The following is a 19,514-nucleotide window of genomic DNA, read 5'->3' on the forward strand; positions in this document are numbered from 1 at the left end:
TTAATTTTTGATATTTATTAATTTTATAAATATTAAATAATTGGACCCAATGTTATAAAACCCTGCAGCGCAGAAGCTTTATTGTGCCTTGGAAATTTGAATCCAGAGATTTGTTGTGGAAGAGGAAGATGTCAGTGAACATCAAAGGCGATGGTGTTGGAGAAGACAGAATCAGCAAATTAAAGGATGTTCTCCACAAAATTCTGTCTTTCCTAAACATAAAGTACGCTGTCCAAACCTCTGTTTTGTCCAAGAGATGGAAGTTCCTCTGGAGAACACTTCCTTACCTTGACTACAATATCGAGATGATGAAATTGTTACCGCAATGGGTTCTTTCAGTGATTTCATCAGCCAAGTCCTGTTCCGGTGTCGACCCACTGACCTTGTCAAGGTTTGTGTCCATTCTTACACGTACGAGCGGTATGGTTTTCTTGTGAAGGGGTTGATATATTATGATGTTGAACAAAATCTCCAACAACTCTCCGTCCATTCCTACTCTGATTCCCGCCTTTTATTACCCGGAAGATTGTTTACTTGTCAATCGCTGACAGCACTCGATTTGCAAGCTCATGATTGGGGTGAACATCGCATAAAACTACCCAAATTTCTGGCTTTGCCAGCTCTGAAGTCTTTGCATCTTGTGGTGTGGGTTCTCCATGATTGGACTAGGCTTTTTTCAGGTTGCCCAAATCTTCAAACTTTTTTCAATTTTGACTGGTGAGCATAAAAATTTATATGTGAATGTTCTTAATCTGAAAAACTAGGAACTTTCATTCAAATTGGCTGAATCGCTTGAGGGTGAAATATATAGATGCAAGGTTGTGATTGATGCGCCCAAGTTCATGACTTTTTAAGTACCGTGGTTATGCTCCTATAGTTTGCTGAACGGCTTACCTTCCTTCTCTTAATGATGTGAATGTCCTATACTCATGCTAACTCATTTTTTTTCTAATAAATTTCCATTTCCGATCACCTCTTATGAACATATATTTTTCTTTCAAACTGCTATGTTGAAAAATTAAATGAAGGAGTTCACCTTCGCAAAAGGATAAGGGATCATTAACTAGAGCAGGAAGAAATTTTACATGAAAAGGTCATCTGTTGTTCTTCTCTAGATAAGTTATGTTAAATTTACCGTAAGTATAACAGTCCATTTGCCTTTCTTTTGTTGTTGTTTATTGCCAAAGAGCATGCTTAAGCATGAGATACATTGTGTCTTGAATTACACAATCTGTTTAATTTTAGATTCTCCCCCATCTTGCATTCATGCTCATTTAGACTAGGTTTTGGGTTATGAAAATTTAAATGAAAATAAATTTTGAAGGATATCTGAGAAATTGAATGAGTAAAATCTAAAGTTAAAAATTCCTTTTTCCTTGATGTGGTGCTGCGGGTGTTGCTTCTCCAATTATATTTATTGTTGTCTTTTTGTTATCTTATGCATTCTTATAATGGACCTTTTCGCTGATTCTTCAGGTTGAAAAAGATTCATTCCTCTCAGCTGCGATTGAATTCATGTTTTGTTGGGCACATCTCGTTGCTACTCTTGCACAATAAATGATTAAACTGCTACTGTAAAAACTACTACGAGTTATATTATCAAAGTTTTCCTTTTCCAACCTCTTATAACTAGTTCTATGTGTTTAGGTTCTCGCGATGTTTCCTTGCTTGATGAAAACCGGTTATCATTTGCTAATTGCAGTACATAAATATAAAATTTGAGGAATGGACATGCAAGAAGTTTGAAATGCCAGCAAATGTCATCAGCTACTTTGTCAACGGTTCCACTATAATGAAAATATTTTAGTGAAGGTAACTGAAAGAAAATGAAACCTTAGTCTCACACTTATTATACCTTTCTTTTTTAATGTTTATGTATATTTGACTAGAAATTTGAAAACCACTTCTGTTATGACTTTGCTTTGCAATTTGATTTCATTGGTATGGATAGCAAAGTAGCAGCCAGAGACACTCTTAGGATTAGCCGATTAGTTATTAACTTGGGATTTCTTAACTCGAAATTGATTGTCAGTCTTTTATTTTGGTCTTTGGAGTTGTCTATTTTATATTTCCATAGACCTTGTAGATCAATGATATCATGTATGGAGCTAATTCTAAATGTGAGGGAACTATATGGCTGTATCTATGGATGAATTTCACAATCTGATTTCCAATTCTGCCCTATCTCAAGCTAAAGTTTCTTTAAAAAAGTAGGTTTTAGTTCAACATTTTCTCCTAACATAATAATTTCTTAAAAAATAGGGCTACTTTTAGATTGTAATCATATGATAATCAGTGGTTAATCAGTTCATTTAATAGTGCTCTTTGTCTTTTCTGCAGATATGAACATTTAACGTTTAATCAGTCCATTGTTTTAGAGCTGCAATTTTGTTTATCTAATTGAAAATATACAAGACATGCACCATGGCGTCTTGGATGCATGACTCAACTCTACATGATTCTGTTTAACGTTTAATTAGGTTGTAGCTGTTAAGAAGCCCAAGCCTAACCAAGCGGTGTCTGTCATGTTAACAACCAAATGATCTACCAACATTTTGCCCATGCTTAACCCAGCCTATAGAATAGTAGAATTCTTCCTGTACCGGGCTGAGTTCTCAATTTCAAATCCATATCCCAACCATTAGCCCAAAACTTTTATGCATCCAAATACATGCATACAAACAAGCATACATACATACATACATGTATATAATATAAAATATATAGTACTATATGTTTCCTAACAAACCAAAGTCCAAGCTAAACTAAGTTCAACTTGAGGTTTGATTTGTCTATTTTTTTTAACTGTAAAGTCCGAAATTAAAAGGTACTTGACCAGTTCATTTGCAACCTGATAGCGGAGGTTGTACCCTCCAAATTGTAACTAGAAAATTAGTATAATTAGTTTCAAGCTACCTTTGTATGGTTGAGAATTGGCCAATGGAACTGAAGATAGAGAAGATGAAAACGTTAAAAATAATGGTTTTATATAAATATTTAATGAAGATAGATGGAAAACTTTTTAGGATACGTCCCTTCACGCAACGAACCAGTGGCCAATTAATTAGTTGAATTGGAAAAAATTAAATATTTTATTAGTAAAATTTAAGTTCAATTTTCATTATCAACAGTCTTTTTATAGGACAATTATGGATTAAATTTTTGTTGAAACTGGCAATATGTCTTAATCTTAGAATAGAGTAATCTCTTTTCATCTAAACTTGTTATTTATGTAAAAAAAGTGACGATTTTATAGAAAAATTGGAATTTCAACATTTTAAAGTTTAAAATAAAACAAGTTGGCTATGTTTCTTTTGTTGAACACCTACCTCAGAAAGGTCAAAAACTTCAGATTAACTAAGGGTTTCCAACATCATGTACTTTAAGCTTTCAAATAAAAAATTTGGTGGACAAGCGGCTAACTCTCAACTTTTATTAGAATAAAATATAAAGGCACAATCATATATGATAAGATGACCTAACACGCAAAGCACACGTTGCCTACGCGTCCCAGTTGGGTGATCAATTTTGTCCATTTTTTCTTCTTCTTCTTCAAATCTTTCACTTCTCTTAATTCAACAGAAATCCCATCTGCGAATATTCTTTCTCACTACCTCAACTAACAACTATATCATGATGAATTTTGATGCTACAAGATAGGTAATAACCCTTTCTTCATAGCTTTTTCCGCAGCTTCTTGCTTGGTCTAATGGTGTTTTAGGCAATCAAGTGATCAATCAAGGCGGATATAAACATGTGCAGCAATGATCGTGGCGGCGATCATCTTCAAGAAAGAAAAAATGGCTCATTCAAAGCATATTGTTACTGCCCTTGTGTTAGAGTAACAGCCTCAGCATTCAGGGGACTAGGGAGATGCTTGTTTGTGAGTTGTTACCCTGTCATGCAATGTTTTGGGTTGGATGATTGTAGGCATCGGCATCATCACCACAGGCATTTCCATTGATCCCCACTTTTAATTTTATCTGTCTCTTCAATTGAATTGTATGTAAGGATATAATGTTCATAAAATCAGAATTGTGATTTTGTTCCTGATTCATCAGAAGAAATACCTCTGCACAGTGTTTTATAATTTATAGGATAAAAAATAGCCCAGTTTTTTAGATGGATCAGCCTGCATTTTTATGGATTAAAAAAAATGCTGGGATTATTACAAGAAAATTCGCTTCCTAAATGAGTAGAAAATTTAAAATTTGAACCCAAATTTAGTTCAGCTCACGCATTCACCATAACATTTAGAATTCAAGTTTTAATACTTGTAAACATTTTTCCTATTCCCTCCTTTGTATTAAAAAAATTTTAAAATTTGCCCCTTTTCTTAATTTTCAATGCACAAAATAAAAAATCATTCAATTAATATATTTATTAAAAGAACTACCAACTTATAAATGTTTGAGTTTGAAAACCATTGATGAATTAGTGCTATCTATCCATAAAAACAAACAAAATTAGTTTCATTCATAATAAACATCTGCTCCTTATTAATTACTTTTAACTAAAACTAATACTAATTAAAATGTAGTTAATTTCTTTAATTTCTTTTGTCTGAAAACATGAATGATTTGTTTTTGCTGATTAAGGAAAAATGTAGTTAATTAATGATTTGTCATTAAGGCAAGTAATAGTGTAAAGAGTTGTTTTTGCTAATTTGTTTTGTATAAGAACATGATAGACAGAGTGGTTTTAAATGATACATGGCACACAGAACATGAAGCATGATTAGAGGAGGGGTTGCGCCACTAATTGGGAGGCTTCTCCCAATAATGGAAAGTGAAGCAGATATTAGTTGTGCATTGCAAATCCAATTTCAGATATTATATGTATAATCAAAAATCATTTTGATTGATAGCATCATGTGCCATAATTTGGAACTTGGGAAGCCCATATAATATAAATTCCTGAGCGAGTATGTAAATGTTGTCACAAAATAATAAGTAGAAATTGACCTACGAAGATCTTGAAATCTTATGTTTAAGTTTCTTTCATAAATCTATTACATTATTCTTTTCTCAAAGCTCTTAAATTACGTTGTTAATAAATTTCATTGTTAATGATGCTTGCATTTAAGAACAAGGTGAAAGCTGAAAATGAATCCAATGGTTTTTCTTATTTTTTGATTACAAAAAGAAATTAATATTAATTAAATCCCTTCTTCTCATAAAAAACATGGAGGTAGAGATGAGAGCAAAACATGACTAATTAAGATTGTAATAATTAAATCCTGATTACTAAAATAAAAAACGTAACACTTTATAAACAGACCACACACAAAAAATGACTAATTTGCAAGGGAAAGATTGGAAAATATAATATTTGGAATTTTTATGATACATACTTGCATTGGACGATCACGTGAAGAAGAATCCAATTATTCTTTTCTGTCCATTGTTTAGAAAAAAAAAAAGAAAAAAGAGAGAAATGAATTTTGAAAACATGACTAATTGGAATCCAAAAAAATTCAAATCCTCGACAAAATGATAAACAAATAGAGGTATAGGTTAATTAGAAACAATTCAAATTTCATTACCTTCAATGACGTTGAATTTCAGCATTGTCTTTTTTTTTTTTTTAAATCCATGGTATTGTTGTATTCAAGAATAAGGAATCTCATGTAATATTTATGAATTTAAATGATGTTTGCTTTCTAGTTTTAGAATAATGCCGGAAGGAATCCAATTATTTTTTTCACCAAAACAAAAAAGTGCCATTCTATTCTCATAAATTAAATCTTAACTGAAACTGTTCTTTTCTCATACAAAATGTGGGGAGGGAGCAAAAACAGGACTAATTTGCATATGAAAGACTAAAAATGTGTGAGTTTAAGTAATTCTTAAATACAAATCTTTCCTATACACTAATATTGGCCATGGTTAATTTTGTTGGGGAGATAAACTACACTTAGAGTCCATGGGAGCACACCAGAGAGCTCATAAATATATGTTGGAAATCACTTGAGCCCCAAAGCTTAAGCTATTAGGTTTTTGAGTTTTTCATTCATATCTAAGACATCTCATTCAGATTTTCTAATGATGTGGGATTCTTTACTCACATGTGAACCATATCCCAACAATCTCCTTTGTTCACTTAATTTGCGATACCACCTTAAAATAGCCCTACCTCTTTTTATTAAGTAGTTAGAGCTTTGTGTAAAAAGAAAGACCATGGCCCATGGCCTTTGGTTGGTCAAAAACCAATTACATGGGATTAGACCCCATTTTCCTAACAATCTCCTCCTCCAACCCTATTAGAAGGAAATTTATCACTTAGCAGTTTCATTTGAAACTTACATTGGCTAAGGAACTCATTCCGGCTAAGTCACGATAAAGCTCAAGCTTTTCTTTAGGAAGTATCTTGGTCAACATATCTACTACATTCTCATCAGTATAGAGATTCTTCAACAACATCTGTTATTCCTCAATCACTGAATGTAACCAGTGATATCTAACATTAATGTGCTTTATTCTAGCATGGTACATGGCATTCTTACTCAAATCTAAAACACTCTGGCTATTACAAAATATCACATACTTTTTCTGATTCAACCCCAATTCAAGAAAAAAATGTTTCATTCAAAGCATTTCTTTACTTGCTTTGATTGCTGTAATATACTCAGCCTCTATAGTTGACAAAGCAACACACTTCTGCAACTTAGAATGTCAAGACATAGCTCTTTTTATAAAAGTGAATAAATACCCTGAAGTAGATTTCCTACCATCAAAATTGCCTGCTATTTTAGTATCAATAAACCCTTCTAGAACTAGTTGTGAAACTCCATAACTCAAGCACATTTTTGAGGTACCCCTAAAATATTTGAAAATATATTTCATTGCTTCCTAATGAATCTTTCTCAGATTAGAAATAAATCTGATCATTACACCAACTGCATGAATAATGTCAGGCCGTGTATAAATCATAAGATACATTAAAGAACTGACTGTAAAAGAATAAGGAATACTAAACATAGCTAGTTGCTCTTTTTTAGACACCAGACAAGATTTCTTACTCAAATGAAAATGATTGGTAAGTGTACTGCTAATTGATTTAGCATATTGTATGTTGAATCTATTAAGCACCCGTTCAATGTACTTTTCCTATGACAACTATAGCTTTTCAGTTCTCTTATCTCAGATAATGTCCATACTGAGAATCTGTTTTACTAGACCTAAATCTTTCATGTCAAAAGACTTATACAATTGTTCTTTCAACTTGCAAACCATACCAACATCTTGTCTCATAATCAACATATCATCAATATATAATAAGAGAATAATGAAGTTACAATCAAAAAAATTTTTGACATATACACAAGGATTCACTACCATTCTTTTATAGCTATAGTTCACCATAAAAGAATCAAACTTTTTGTACCATTATCGTAGAGCTTGTTTTAAGCCATACAAGCTTTTCTTCAATTTATAAACTAAGTGTTCTTTCTCTTTTACTTCAAAACCCTCAGGTTGATTCACATAAATGTCCTCTTACAAGTCACTATACAAGAATGCAATCTTGACATCAAGTTGCTCAAGCTTAAGCTCAAGATTCAAACTAGCTGTTAATCCTAGTACCACTCGAATGGAACTCATTTTCAAAATTGGATAGAAGATTTTATCAAAATCGATGCCTAATTTCTGAGAAAAACCTTTCAGCACTAATCGAATTTTGTACCTCACTAGCTTGTCACCATCTTTTTTTAACTTGAACACCTATTTATTTTTCAATGGCATCTTCTCTTTTGAAAGTTTAACAAAATTATAAGTACTATTTTTTCACAATAACTCCATCTTTTCTTTCATTGCTTTTAACTAGTGTTCTCTATCCGAAATAGAATACACATCTTAAAAGTTCTCTGACTTTTTCTCATTGGTAACTAAAATAAAATTTGAACTTGGATATCTGATAGATGACCTGTACTCTCTAGTAGATCTTATAGGTTAAAACTCTATACCACCTGACGTCGAAGGTAGCTCCCCTTACTCGACACTTTCTGGTAGAAATGATTACTCCCTCAACTCAAAACTAATTGCATCTGGCTCATCACTAATTGTGGCTGACTCATTAATATCCATAAGGTCTGTTTCTTGCTCATTTTCATCATCTATGGCTTTTTTTCTATGGAACTTCCGTCGATGTTAAGATATCATACTTAACAGTAACCCATGTAAATTTTTTATTTTTTTCAAGATCTGCTATGGTTTCTTTTTCATGAAAGATCATATCTCTATTTCTGATTGTCTTTTTCTTCACTGGATCTCATACCCTGTAGTCAAATTTTTTATCACCATATCTTACAAACACACACTATGTAACTTTATTATTAAGCTTTAACCTCTACTCTTTTGGTACATGCATGAATATTTTACATTCAAAAACTTTCAAATGAGAGTATAAAGCATCTTTTCCTATCCATACTCTTTCTAGAATGTCAACGCCTAAAGAAACTGATGATGATCTATTAAGTAAACAACAAGCCGTGTTGATTACTTCACCTCCAAAATGGTTTTAGTAATTTTACCATCCTCAACATACATCTGATTTTCTTTATAATGGTACGATTCATCCTTTCAACTATACCATTATGCTACGGTGTTTCAAGTTCTGTCATCTCATGCTTGATCTTATACTTTGAACAATACTCTTCAAAGCCTTTAGATGTGTATTCCTCATTATTATAAGTTTGAATACACTTCAAGGGTAACCCTGTTATCCTTTTCACTATGGCATAAAATTTTTAAAAATATTGTAATACCTAACTTTTATTTTTCAATATATACACCCAAGTCTTACGTGAAACATCATCAATAAAAGTAACAAAATATGTGCTACCACCTAATGACTCAATTTCAATGGAACCATATACGTTAGAATAAATCAATTCCAATATATTTTCTTTTCTTTAAGAACTCTTACGAAAAAAAATTTTATGATGCTTACCAAACAAACAATGATCACATGAATCAAAAAGCATACCTTTGATCAAGAAAATGAGAGACTGCATTGCCAAAACCTGTACCCATTCTTGCTCATGTGTGCCAGTCTCTTGTGTCATAAGTTTGCTGAAACATCAACCACAATGGTATTTACTTAATTGTCGTTCAACTGTATCCATGTTTTATACATTGTGTAGCATGGTTTTTTTCTTGTAACTATCATAGATCTTTTGAGAAGCTTTTACTACCCATTCTTTTGTCAACTCTTATATCCCTCCTTATCAAGGATATTAATAGCAAGTAAGTTCATTCTCATATCCAAAATATGTCTGACATCCCTCAAAGTCAACATGCAACCTGTACTAGTTTGTACAATAATATCACTAATCCCAACAATCTATGACATACTTTTGTTTCTCATCTTGGTGTAACCAAAATCTCTTGCTTTGTAAGTTGTAAACAATTTCTCTTAGGGACACAATGATATGTCGCTCCAGTGTTAACTATCCACTCAATGCCAGGATCACTAACATGATTACAAACACCATATGTATAAATCAAAGTAACCGAATCATTATTTGAATTCACTGCTACAACATTGCCATAATCTGAACTCTTACTTTTTTCATCTTTTCGCTCTTGCTTTAAGATTTTATAGTATCTTTTTATATGACCTGTTTTACCATAATGAAAACATTTCACTTTATCTCTGAACTTATATCTATGTTTAGATTTACTACAGCTTTTTGAGTTTTGACCTCTGTTGATGTTTCTATCTATGTTCTTTATGACCAGAGCTTGATTCTCAAGGTCTACATCTTTTTGTCTTGCTTATTCATTAAGCATACTATCTTTTACTATCTCCAATATCATCTTGTAATTAGGAACTAAATTAAGAACAGTCACAACTAGAGTATTCTAGCTGTCTGGCAATGAACCCAAAAGAAATAATGTCTTTATTTTATCATCCATCTTAAGCTCTATAGTAGTTATCCGATTAAATATGTCTTGAAAATTACTCAAGTGTTTTGTAATAGATCGTCCATCATTGTACTGTAAAGTTACAAGCTTTTTTACAAGCATAACTTTATTCATACTTTTTTTCTCTCATACAATGCTACTAATTTTTTTCAAATAATATAGGCATCTACCTTATGCGCTACATGATGAAACACGTTGATATCAATCTATTTTTTATTGTGGCCAACATCTTTTTGTCTAACTTCTTTCAGTTTTCATCTATCATATCTACTTGTTTAGTCGAATCACCCAATATCGGTTCATACAAATATTTGTAGTATAAATGATATTCCATTATAGGCTTTTAAATTGAATAATTTGATGCTGTCAATTTTATTACGAAACCTGTATCACCCTCCATGATCTCAAACAGAATTTACTTCTATCTTGGACTACTTCTATAGCGTTGTCTCAAAAAATTTTCTCACTCTAATACCACTTGTCGGAGAGATAAACTATACTTAGAGCCCATAAGAGTATACCAGAAAGCCCATACATACATATTGGATACCACTTGAGCTTAAAAACTTAAGCTATTAGGTTCTTGGGTCCTTCATGCATATATAAGACATCTCATTCAAATTTTTTAATAATGTGAGATTCTTTATTCACATGTGAACCATATCCCAATAATCTCTCCCGTTCACTTATGAGTTATGATCAAGTCTCACCTTAGCTCCCCGTGCGAGTAAGTCCTATCAATCCTCTTTTGGGCCAGGTAACCTCACATCTCTAGTATACTTTTTAAGGCAGGCCACAACACTCAACCTTACCACTTAGATTGTCTCAGTGCTTCCTCAAGCTTACAATCTTGGTTGATGCAACACATCGCCCACTTAGGTGTTCCATTTTTGCATATTATCATATACTCATTGCATCCAAGTCAAACCTTTAATATCAGTGTTTGAACACATGGAGTTGATGGACGCGACCAACCTTCGATCTGTCAATAATCTCCTTTAATATCGATGTTTGAATACATGGAGTTGATGGACGCGGTCAATCTTCGATTTGCCAACAATCTTTCTTCCAACAGCACTACTAGGACTCGAACCCGTAACTTCTCGAACCTACTATAACATTAGCTCTGATATCACTTATTGGACTTAAAACAATAAATATAACAATGCAGAAGTAATATATCACAATAAACCCATAGTAATAGACAACAATCAACAATCAACAATCAACAATGCAGAAAAAATAAAGCACACAAAAATTTACGTGAAAAACCCTCTAGTGTAGAGGAAAAAATCACGAATAACAAGAAAAATCTCCACTATCAAATAATTGATATACAAAGTTCTTTTCTAGCTAAAACTAGAGCTAATCAACAACTAGAGAGACAATTAGAGAAATTTCACTAAATAGGTAACTCAATAAATACACCATGAATTTGTTCCTAGAGAGCTTCAAATCCGATCTTCATGTTCAGAATATAGAACTCCGAATCATAAAGCTACTGGCAAAGTTTCAGCTCAATCAGACTAATGAACGACTTTCGTTCAACCAACTTTTCTTTCTCTTTTTTCTCTCTATTTTGTTTTGTTTTTCTTCTTTCTCTTCTTAGTTTATGACACTACCTTAAAACAACTCTACTTTTTTTTTACTAAGTAGCTAAAGTTTTGTGCAAAAAAAAGACCAAGGCCCATGAAAGGTCCAAAACCAATTACGAACCCCATTTTCCTAACAAATTTTGCCCTAAACAAAATAAAGAGTAGAGCAAAATCCATTTCATCTCCTGCATTTCATCAAATGGCATTTTAATTACTTAACATCTGACTGTTTGAGAGGCTTCAGCATGAACATCTGAGCTCCTTCCTCTAAGCACCTGTTCACATATGTACACAAAATCTTAAAATTACAAGCATACAATGAAGTTCTTTTTTTTTTTTTTTTTTTTTTGTAATTAGGAGAACGGGATTTGAATCTGGCTCTTTGAAGAAGAAGATACATATACTTATCATTGAGTCAAATGCTATCACGGTGTATCTATCTAACCATGTTCAAGAAACTTACCGACTAATGCGAGTCGGACTATTTTCTGATGACATGATTACAACAGGAACCTCCTTCAGAACTAATGATTCTTGTTTTTGAAAACATAAACATACTTGCAATGGTTAGAATTAATCCTGAAAAGGGTATTTCAAAATAGTTACTAACTCTTCAATATTCTAGAAATTTTTAACACCTTGATTTTCTTAAGCTGCTCATAACCTGTCTTTCCAGGCATGCAATAATCTGTTATTATAAGATTTACCTTTGAACCCTGCAGATAGACACGAAAAACAATAATAGGAATATATATTTATATTTCAATTTGAAAATTTTACAGAGGGAATGTCACGTCACGTACAGTGCTCCTCTGATCATATCTGGATCCCAAATATTCCAATGTCCTCAGCCCATTTTCAGCAGTAGTTACTGCAGCAAGACACAAGACAATATTTCAAATACGTAGTCCAAATAAAATTCTTTGAAATAGGTTCCAAATATGAAGGATTAGAAAGAAGAGAGTGAATGTAAATGTAATGTACCTTTACAGGAGGAGTTTTTGAGTAACTTCTCCACCAGTTTTCTATCAATGAGGTTATCATCCACAGCTAAAACATGGGGTTCATCTCCAAACTCCACCGCCGTGTCCTTAGAACAGCATCCGCCGGCACCGCCACCATTCATGCTTTGATATATCTTCTTCTTGCCGAAAAAGTCTGATAAAAAATAAGGCAATAGTAGTACCTCACACTACCAAAAATCAACATTAATGAACAAATAAAAAAACTAAAAATTGGTCAATAATTAATACAAGAGACCAATAAACAAGCTCACAACAGATGTATGAATGCAATGAGAGGTTGTATTTATAGAGAAAATAACAAGAATATGAAGAAAGTTGGTGGGGCTGTTGGTGGGAGAGAAAGTGGAGCCTTGGAATTTGAAGGGTATCAGAAGAAAAAAAAATCATGCAAAGTAAAATCTTAAAATCCAAAGTATATCACAGATATTTCGTGATCCATTTTGGGGTTCTCTTTGATTTGATTCAGTCCCCACAATTCTTATTTATATTTCTCCTTCTCTTTTCTAGCAAGAAAAAAGCAAAACAAAGACACTGCAAATTTGCTTTTTTTTTTCTTTATTAATTTTAGTACAGAATAATAATCAGTATCACGTATCTTCAATCCTTTTCTGCATGATCTTTTCCTAGGCTGAATGCAATACCCTCTAATGATTTGGACCATATAACATTTAAGAACTAAGTTCAATGCATTTACACCTTTTTAATTGTTTACATTTTCTATTGGTCCTAAAAATATTTCCTCAACAATTTTTTTTTTTTTGTCATTTATTGGCATGGTAAAAAATTACAAACTTGCAATCTTGACAACATTTTGTTCTAATTTGAATTTTCCTTGACTTTTTTTTTTTTTGTTTCTTTTTATTTCTTTTCTTTAATTTATTGAGGAAAGAATTGGATAAATAGGTGATTTCTACATTTGTCCAACTTCAATAATACATGCAATACATGCAAACACGTAAATTGTCTCACATATGGGCCCACAATTTGTAGATTTATTTTTATTATTATTATTAAAAAAGAGGAGGAAAATAATTTAATTATGAAAGCAAATTAAAGTTCAAATTTCGAAAATTTTTAATATCATCTTTCAAAAAATCATTGTACAAATCCTGAAATCCGTTAACCTATCACAAACGTGTCTGAATTATATATGACCGCATACATTGCAAGAATGAGTGACTAAAATTATATATAATTATAACGCATGTGTTAAAATTATCAAGAGAGAGAGAGAGTGTGTGAGTGCGAAATAAAAGGCCATTAGCACAAATATATCAGATCAAAATCAGAAAAAAACAATGATTTGATGTGATATTCATTTGTAGGATATGAAGAGGAGGTTTGGATAGCAGATGAAAGCATTGGCAAGAGAATATGGCTCTGCCTTTACGCAGACAGATGTGCAGAATCACTTGTAACTTGTAAAGGATTGGGGAACATGTTCTTTTAAGTTGGTCTTGGTATTGGGATGGTTGTAAGGATCAATTACAATCCTGGGTCGGAAACAAACAAAAACCAAAGCTATTGATTTTTCTTTTTTTTTTTTAAATTTTTTGCTTATTTGATTTCTTACCATCAATCATGATTCAAAATATAAGTAAACTTAATAATTTCATATATGATATGACGATATGACAAAAATTATACATATATTTTAAAAAATGGTATTTTTTATTTATTCGTGTCGACATAAATTTTGATACGATATGATTCGTGTCTTATACGTGTTGACATATTTAAATATGTATAAGATACAAAAAATATATTTAGATAAAATGTGTCATACGGATACACATTTAACACATAATACGAAATAAAAAATACTTTTAAATTAATCTTATCATAGGAGTATACATTTAATATATTTAATACATGTAATACATTTTTATATTTATTTTAATTTAATATGAATATATAAAAATTATTTTAATTTTTAATCGTTTAATTATGATAATTAGCTATCCAGTACTATACAAAGATTATTTTAAACATTTAATTATGATATTTATTTAATAATTATTATAAAAAAATTTATATTAATAATATAATTATAATATAAATATTAATATTAGTCCTATATATCATTATTTTATTTTTTAATCTTTCGTAATAAATTATTTTGAATTTAATACTAAAAATTAATATAGTTATGTAATGTATATTAAAATTTAAATATATATACATTAAATACATATTAAATGGGCATCAAAATTTTTTTTAATATACAAATAATTTTTTATATTATTAATATGTCAAGTTTATTAAGTTGTAAATAATGAATAGTTTACAGTTATTTATTATTTTTCTTATTTTTTTATATGTTTATGTTTTCATATCTATTAGTATATATTTATGTTAGTCATATTTATTTGCATATATTTACGTTATTCATGTTTATTCGTATCGTGTTTAAATGAATTAATTGTATACATGTTAATACATTGTATCACGTATAATATGAATAATAAAGGTGTCATGTTCACGTTTAGAATTTAAAAATATTTTATAATTCGTATCGTATTCGTATTTTAATAATTTATGTTATTACACGTTTTAAATACTATATAAGATACAATATGAAAATACAAATTATCAAATCTAATATAAGTAAATAAAAATAATAATAATAAAAATAACATCACTTCCATTACAATGGAGACAAACCGGGATTACCTTCACGCATGGATTTTCATCTTTCTAAAATACTCTTTTCTCCCATAAACAAACTTTAAAAATGTATTTATCATATGGTAGAATATATGATAAAAGGGACATTACAAATTTACAATTCATAACATAGAATTTTATTTGAATTGGTCTAATAGGTATTATTGATTTTTTTAGTTTTTCTTTTCTTTTTTATAGTGGATGATGTGCAATATCAATCCAATTCTTTGAATAAAAAAATTAATCACTGAATAAAATTTTTAGATATGATTACTTTTTAAGAGATAATATCACAAATAATTTTTAAATTATAGTATTTAATGTAGTATTTAAAAATAAGCAAATATGATATATGATTTTGAATCTATTAATTAATATAGTACTTGAAAGATTATTTATCAGTCGCGTGTCATCATTTGAAATTAATTATATTAAGAGTAAGATTATATTAATTAATAAATTAATAATTCAAATATCATATTAAATATTTTTAAAATTCAAATATTATATTAAATATTTCATTATAATTTATAATTCAGATATGATTCACAACATTATTTTTTAAAAAAACATGAGACGATCGATCTTCTTTTCATACATACTTTTTTTCAAAACAAAAATCAATCATATCATGGATACGTAGATCTTACCTATTGATTCAAATAATAACTTATATTTGTGTTGAAAAACTAAAAATGTACATGATATAGACTCATCATTTATAATATTTATTAGAAAGATGCCCATGCTTTGCTGTTGGTCAAAAAAAAAAAAACTTTTTTTGCCATCTCAATTTATCAATTTTTTTTTTTGTAAAATTTATCTAATTAAATAAAAAAGAAAGTTTAAAAAAATGGAAATGAGACATAAATATTTTAATTGATCTTTTTTTTCTCATAAGTTTATCTAATAAAAATAAAAATAAAAAATAGAGAAAAATGGAAAGGGAAAAACAAAAAATTTTGAAAAAAAAAGAAAAAAAATAAAAAAGCTAATAAAGGTGTCACATTAATACCCCTATTGAGTTTAAAATATTAATTAATTAAATTAAGGTAAAAAATTAATAACTTTACTGATATAATGTATATATTTATGTATAAAATTAAATAAATAATAAAATATACACTTTTACATATATCTTAAAATAGATCCATAAAAAATACTCTAAACACGTTTCCGACCTGATATCATTTCGCTTAAAAAAATTTAACCTATCTCAACTCAACTCCAATTTTTTTAAAAAAATCACTCTTTATAGAATTGAGATGCAATGAAACTCATTAGATACGAATTGTTTTGTCATTTTTATTAAATGATATTTTGTTGTAAAATGTATTTAATTAAAAAATACAAAATAAAAGCAAAAGGGAAAAAAAGTCAAATGAGATGCAATGTGAATAACTCCATTGGTTTTTTTTTTTTTTTTTTTTTTGCAAAATTACTTTAATAAAAAAAGACATAAAAACAAAAAAAAAGGAAAAAATAAAAAAAAAACAAAAAAAAAAGAAAGCTCTTTAAAATACTATGTGAACATCACAAATTGAGTGAGAACCTATCAAATTGTTTTGTTATTCTTATCCATTGACTTTTTTTGTCGCAAAATTTATCTAATTAACAATAACAAAAAAGAAAAAAGGAAATAAAGTAAATTAAAGTGTCATGTGGACACCTACATTGATTTTTTTCACAAAATTTATCTAAATTAAAAACAAAAAAAAAAAAAAACAAAACCACAAAAGTTTTTATCAAAGAAAAAAAGCAAAAAAAAGCAAAAAAAAAAAAGAAACATAAGGTGAAACATCAAGGTCTTGAATTTATCTAATTAAAAAAAATACAAAGTAAAGTGAAAAGGAAAAAACTCAAATGGGGTGCAACGCGGATATCTCCATTGATTTTTTTTCACAAAATTACTTTGATTAAAAAGATATAAAAACAAAAAGGAAAAAGGAAAAAGGGAAAAAAAAAGAAAGCTCTTTAAAGTATTACATGAAAATTTCAAATTGAATGGGAGACCTATTGAATTGTTTTGTCATTCTTATCCATTGACTCCTTTTGTTACAAAATTTATCTAATTAACAACAACAACAATAACAACAACAACAACAACAACAACAACAATAATAATAATAATAATAATAATAATAATAATAATAATAATAATAATAATAATAATAATAAAGAGATGAAAGGAAATAAAGCAAAATTGAGGTGTCCTCTACATTGATTTTTTTCACAAAATTTACTAAAATAAAAAACAAAAAAATTAAAAAAAAAAAAGCAAAAAAATGTAAGAAACATAAGATGAATCGTTGAGATCTTGAATGAGTATCAAACAAAAGTCAAAATAAATAAAATTTATATAATAAATGGATGAATGGATTACATCTTAGTTATGTACAAATATAGTATCTTTATTAAATTAAGATATTAAATAATAACTTTATTAATATAATATATACAAATATAAAATTAAATAAATAATTTAAAATATAATTTAATATATATAGTCAAAGTATGATGGAACACCATAAACTCACCTCCAACTCGACTTTGATTTTCAAGAATTCCTCAATTTGATACCAAAATGAAAAATGCATTTATTGGATCAGAATGGATAAAACCCATAAAAACAGATTGCTTTATTATTCATACATTCATTGATATTTTTCTTAAAAATTTTATTTATTGACTATTTTTATTGTAAATTATTTGATTAAAAAAAAAGTTAAAAAGGCAAAAAAAATGAAATAGGGTGTCACATGTATACAACTATAGGGGTAATCGAGTCGAGTCAAGTCGAATAGTGAGAAGCTCGAGCTCGAACTCGACTCACAACTCGAGACTCGATACTTAGCTCGAGCTCGATCGAATTTTATTTTTCAAGTTCGAGCTCGATTCGTAATCGAATTCGAATTACTCGAGCTCGCTCGATTAAGCTCGATTAAAATGTAAAAATAAGCTCGATTCGTATACTCGACAAGAGTTCGATTATTCATGCTCGAACTCGAACATGGACTCGAAATATTTTATTAATTAAAATAATAAAAATATATTTAAATATAAAAGCTCGATTAGGCTCGCGAGCTATTCGAGTCGGATATAAAAATACTCGAATTCAGCTCGATCGATAAGTCGAGCTACTCGAGCTCAAGCTCGACTCGATAATAATCGAACCGAATTTGAGTTTTCTTCGAATCGAATCCGAGTAGCTTACGAGTACTAATGTATCATTTACACCCCTATATACAACCATTCTTTTTTCAAAAACTTTATCTAATTAAAAAACAAAAATATTAAAGGAAGAAAAAGTTAAAAAAAATGAAAAGAAAAGACAAAAGCAAAAAAGAAAAAAAATCAAGTTACCATATAATATTAGTAATGATAAGTTTTCTTTACAAAATTTATATAATGGATTATATATTTTTATTTTAATTTAATTTTTCTATATTTAATAAATATTTTGTTACATTTTTTTTGTGTGGGATCCATTTGATGTTATTGATTAAAATATCCTTTTCTAATATCCTTTTTTTATACTCTAAAACTAAAAAATGAAATTTGTATGCATGTCACACTTACGTTAATATTTTTTTTACAAAGTTATCTAATTAAAAAAAAGAATGAAAAAAAAAATATTTTTAATCAATAATATAAAATTGACCTCACACAAAAAATTAAAAAAATATAAATATTTGTTTATTAAATATAAAGAAGGGAAAAAAAAAAAGAAAAGAAGAAAAAAGGTTGAGAAGAAGATGAAATGAAAAAAAAAAAAAAAAAGGGGGTTGAGTTGATGCGCAACACCAATAATGATAAACATTTGAAAATTTTATATCATTGATTTAAAAAAAATTTAAGAAAGACTTAAAAAAAGACCTAAAAAACATCAAATATGGATGTAAAGTCATACTTCCGTTAATATCCATTTCAAAAAAAAAAAATTATCAAATTGACAAAAAACCAAAGTAACAAAAAATATATTTTTAATAATAACATCAAATGGATCAAACTTTAAAAATTTTTTAAAATTTTTTAAAGTATTTATTAAATTTAGAAAAAAAGAAAGAAAAGAAAATGTAAAGAAAAAAAGAAAAAAAAGAAATCAAATAATTTGACATATGACATATTCTTGATATTAAGTAAATTCCAAAAATATGAAATCTAAAAAATTATTAATTAAATATATAAAAAAGAAAATGAAAATAGAAAAAGTTGAAACCTGAAAAAATAAACACAGGACGATACATTGGTGTTAAGTGGGTCTAACATAAAAAATTAAAATTTAAAAAATATTTATTAAG

The 19,514-nt window shown here is 29.1% G+C and overlaps 1 protein-coding gene and 1 long non-coding RNA gene across 2 annotated transcripts; one reads left to right on the forward strand and one right to left on the reverse strand.

The window, feature by feature from the left end:
• The first annotated feature begins 434 nt into the window (after positions 1 to 434).
• LOC111294504 (uncharacterized) lies at positions 435 to 4,057 on the forward strand. The gene is made up of 2 exons (XR_016327510.1): positions 435 to 680; positions 765 to 4,057. It is a non-coding gene; the product is annotated as an uncharacterized LOC111294504 (long non-coding RNA).
• Positions 4,058 to 11,449: 7,392 nt separating this feature from the next.
• On the reverse strand, positions 11,450 to 13,034 carry LOC111294773 (two-component response regulator ARR17-like). Its single transcript, XM_089742894.1, has 5 exons — positions 12,506 to 13,034; positions 12,316 to 12,392; positions 12,132 to 12,237; positions 11,985 to 12,054; positions 11,450 to 11,796 (listed from the first exon to the last, which is right to left on the reverse strand). Exons 1-5 carry the CDS (start codon positions 12,645 to 12,647, stop codon positions 11,733 to 11,735), a joined length of 459 nt encoding a protein of 152 aa, XP_089599020.1. The 5' UTR covers positions 12,648 to 13,034; the 3' UTR covers positions 11,450 to 11,732.
• Between the last annotated feature and the right edge of the window lie 6,480 nt (positions 13,035 to 19,514).

This window comes from Durio zibethinus, chromosome 14 (genome assembly GCF_047325235.1).
Source record: "Durio zibethinus cultivar Kanyao isolate XHJ-2024 chromosome 14, ASM4732523v1, whole genome shotgun sequence".
In the NCBI taxonomy this organism is placed as follows: Eukaryota; Viridiplantae; Streptophyta; class Magnoliopsida; order Malvales; family Malvaceae; genus Durio; species Durio zibethinus.

Coding starts and splice junctions, on each gene's coding strand:
- LOC111294773 (XM_089742894.1), bottom strand. CDS start 12,647: ATGAATGGTGGCGGTGCCGGCGGATGCTGTTCTAAGGACACGGCGGTG. Junction 12,393..12,505: donor CAAAAACTCCTCCTGTAAAG/GTACATTACATT, acceptor GTCTTGCTGCAG/TAACTACTGCTGAAAATGGG. Junction 12,055..12,131: donor AATTTCTAGAATATTGAAGA/GTTAGTAACTAT, acceptor TTCAAAAACAAG/AATCATTAGTTCTGAAGGAG.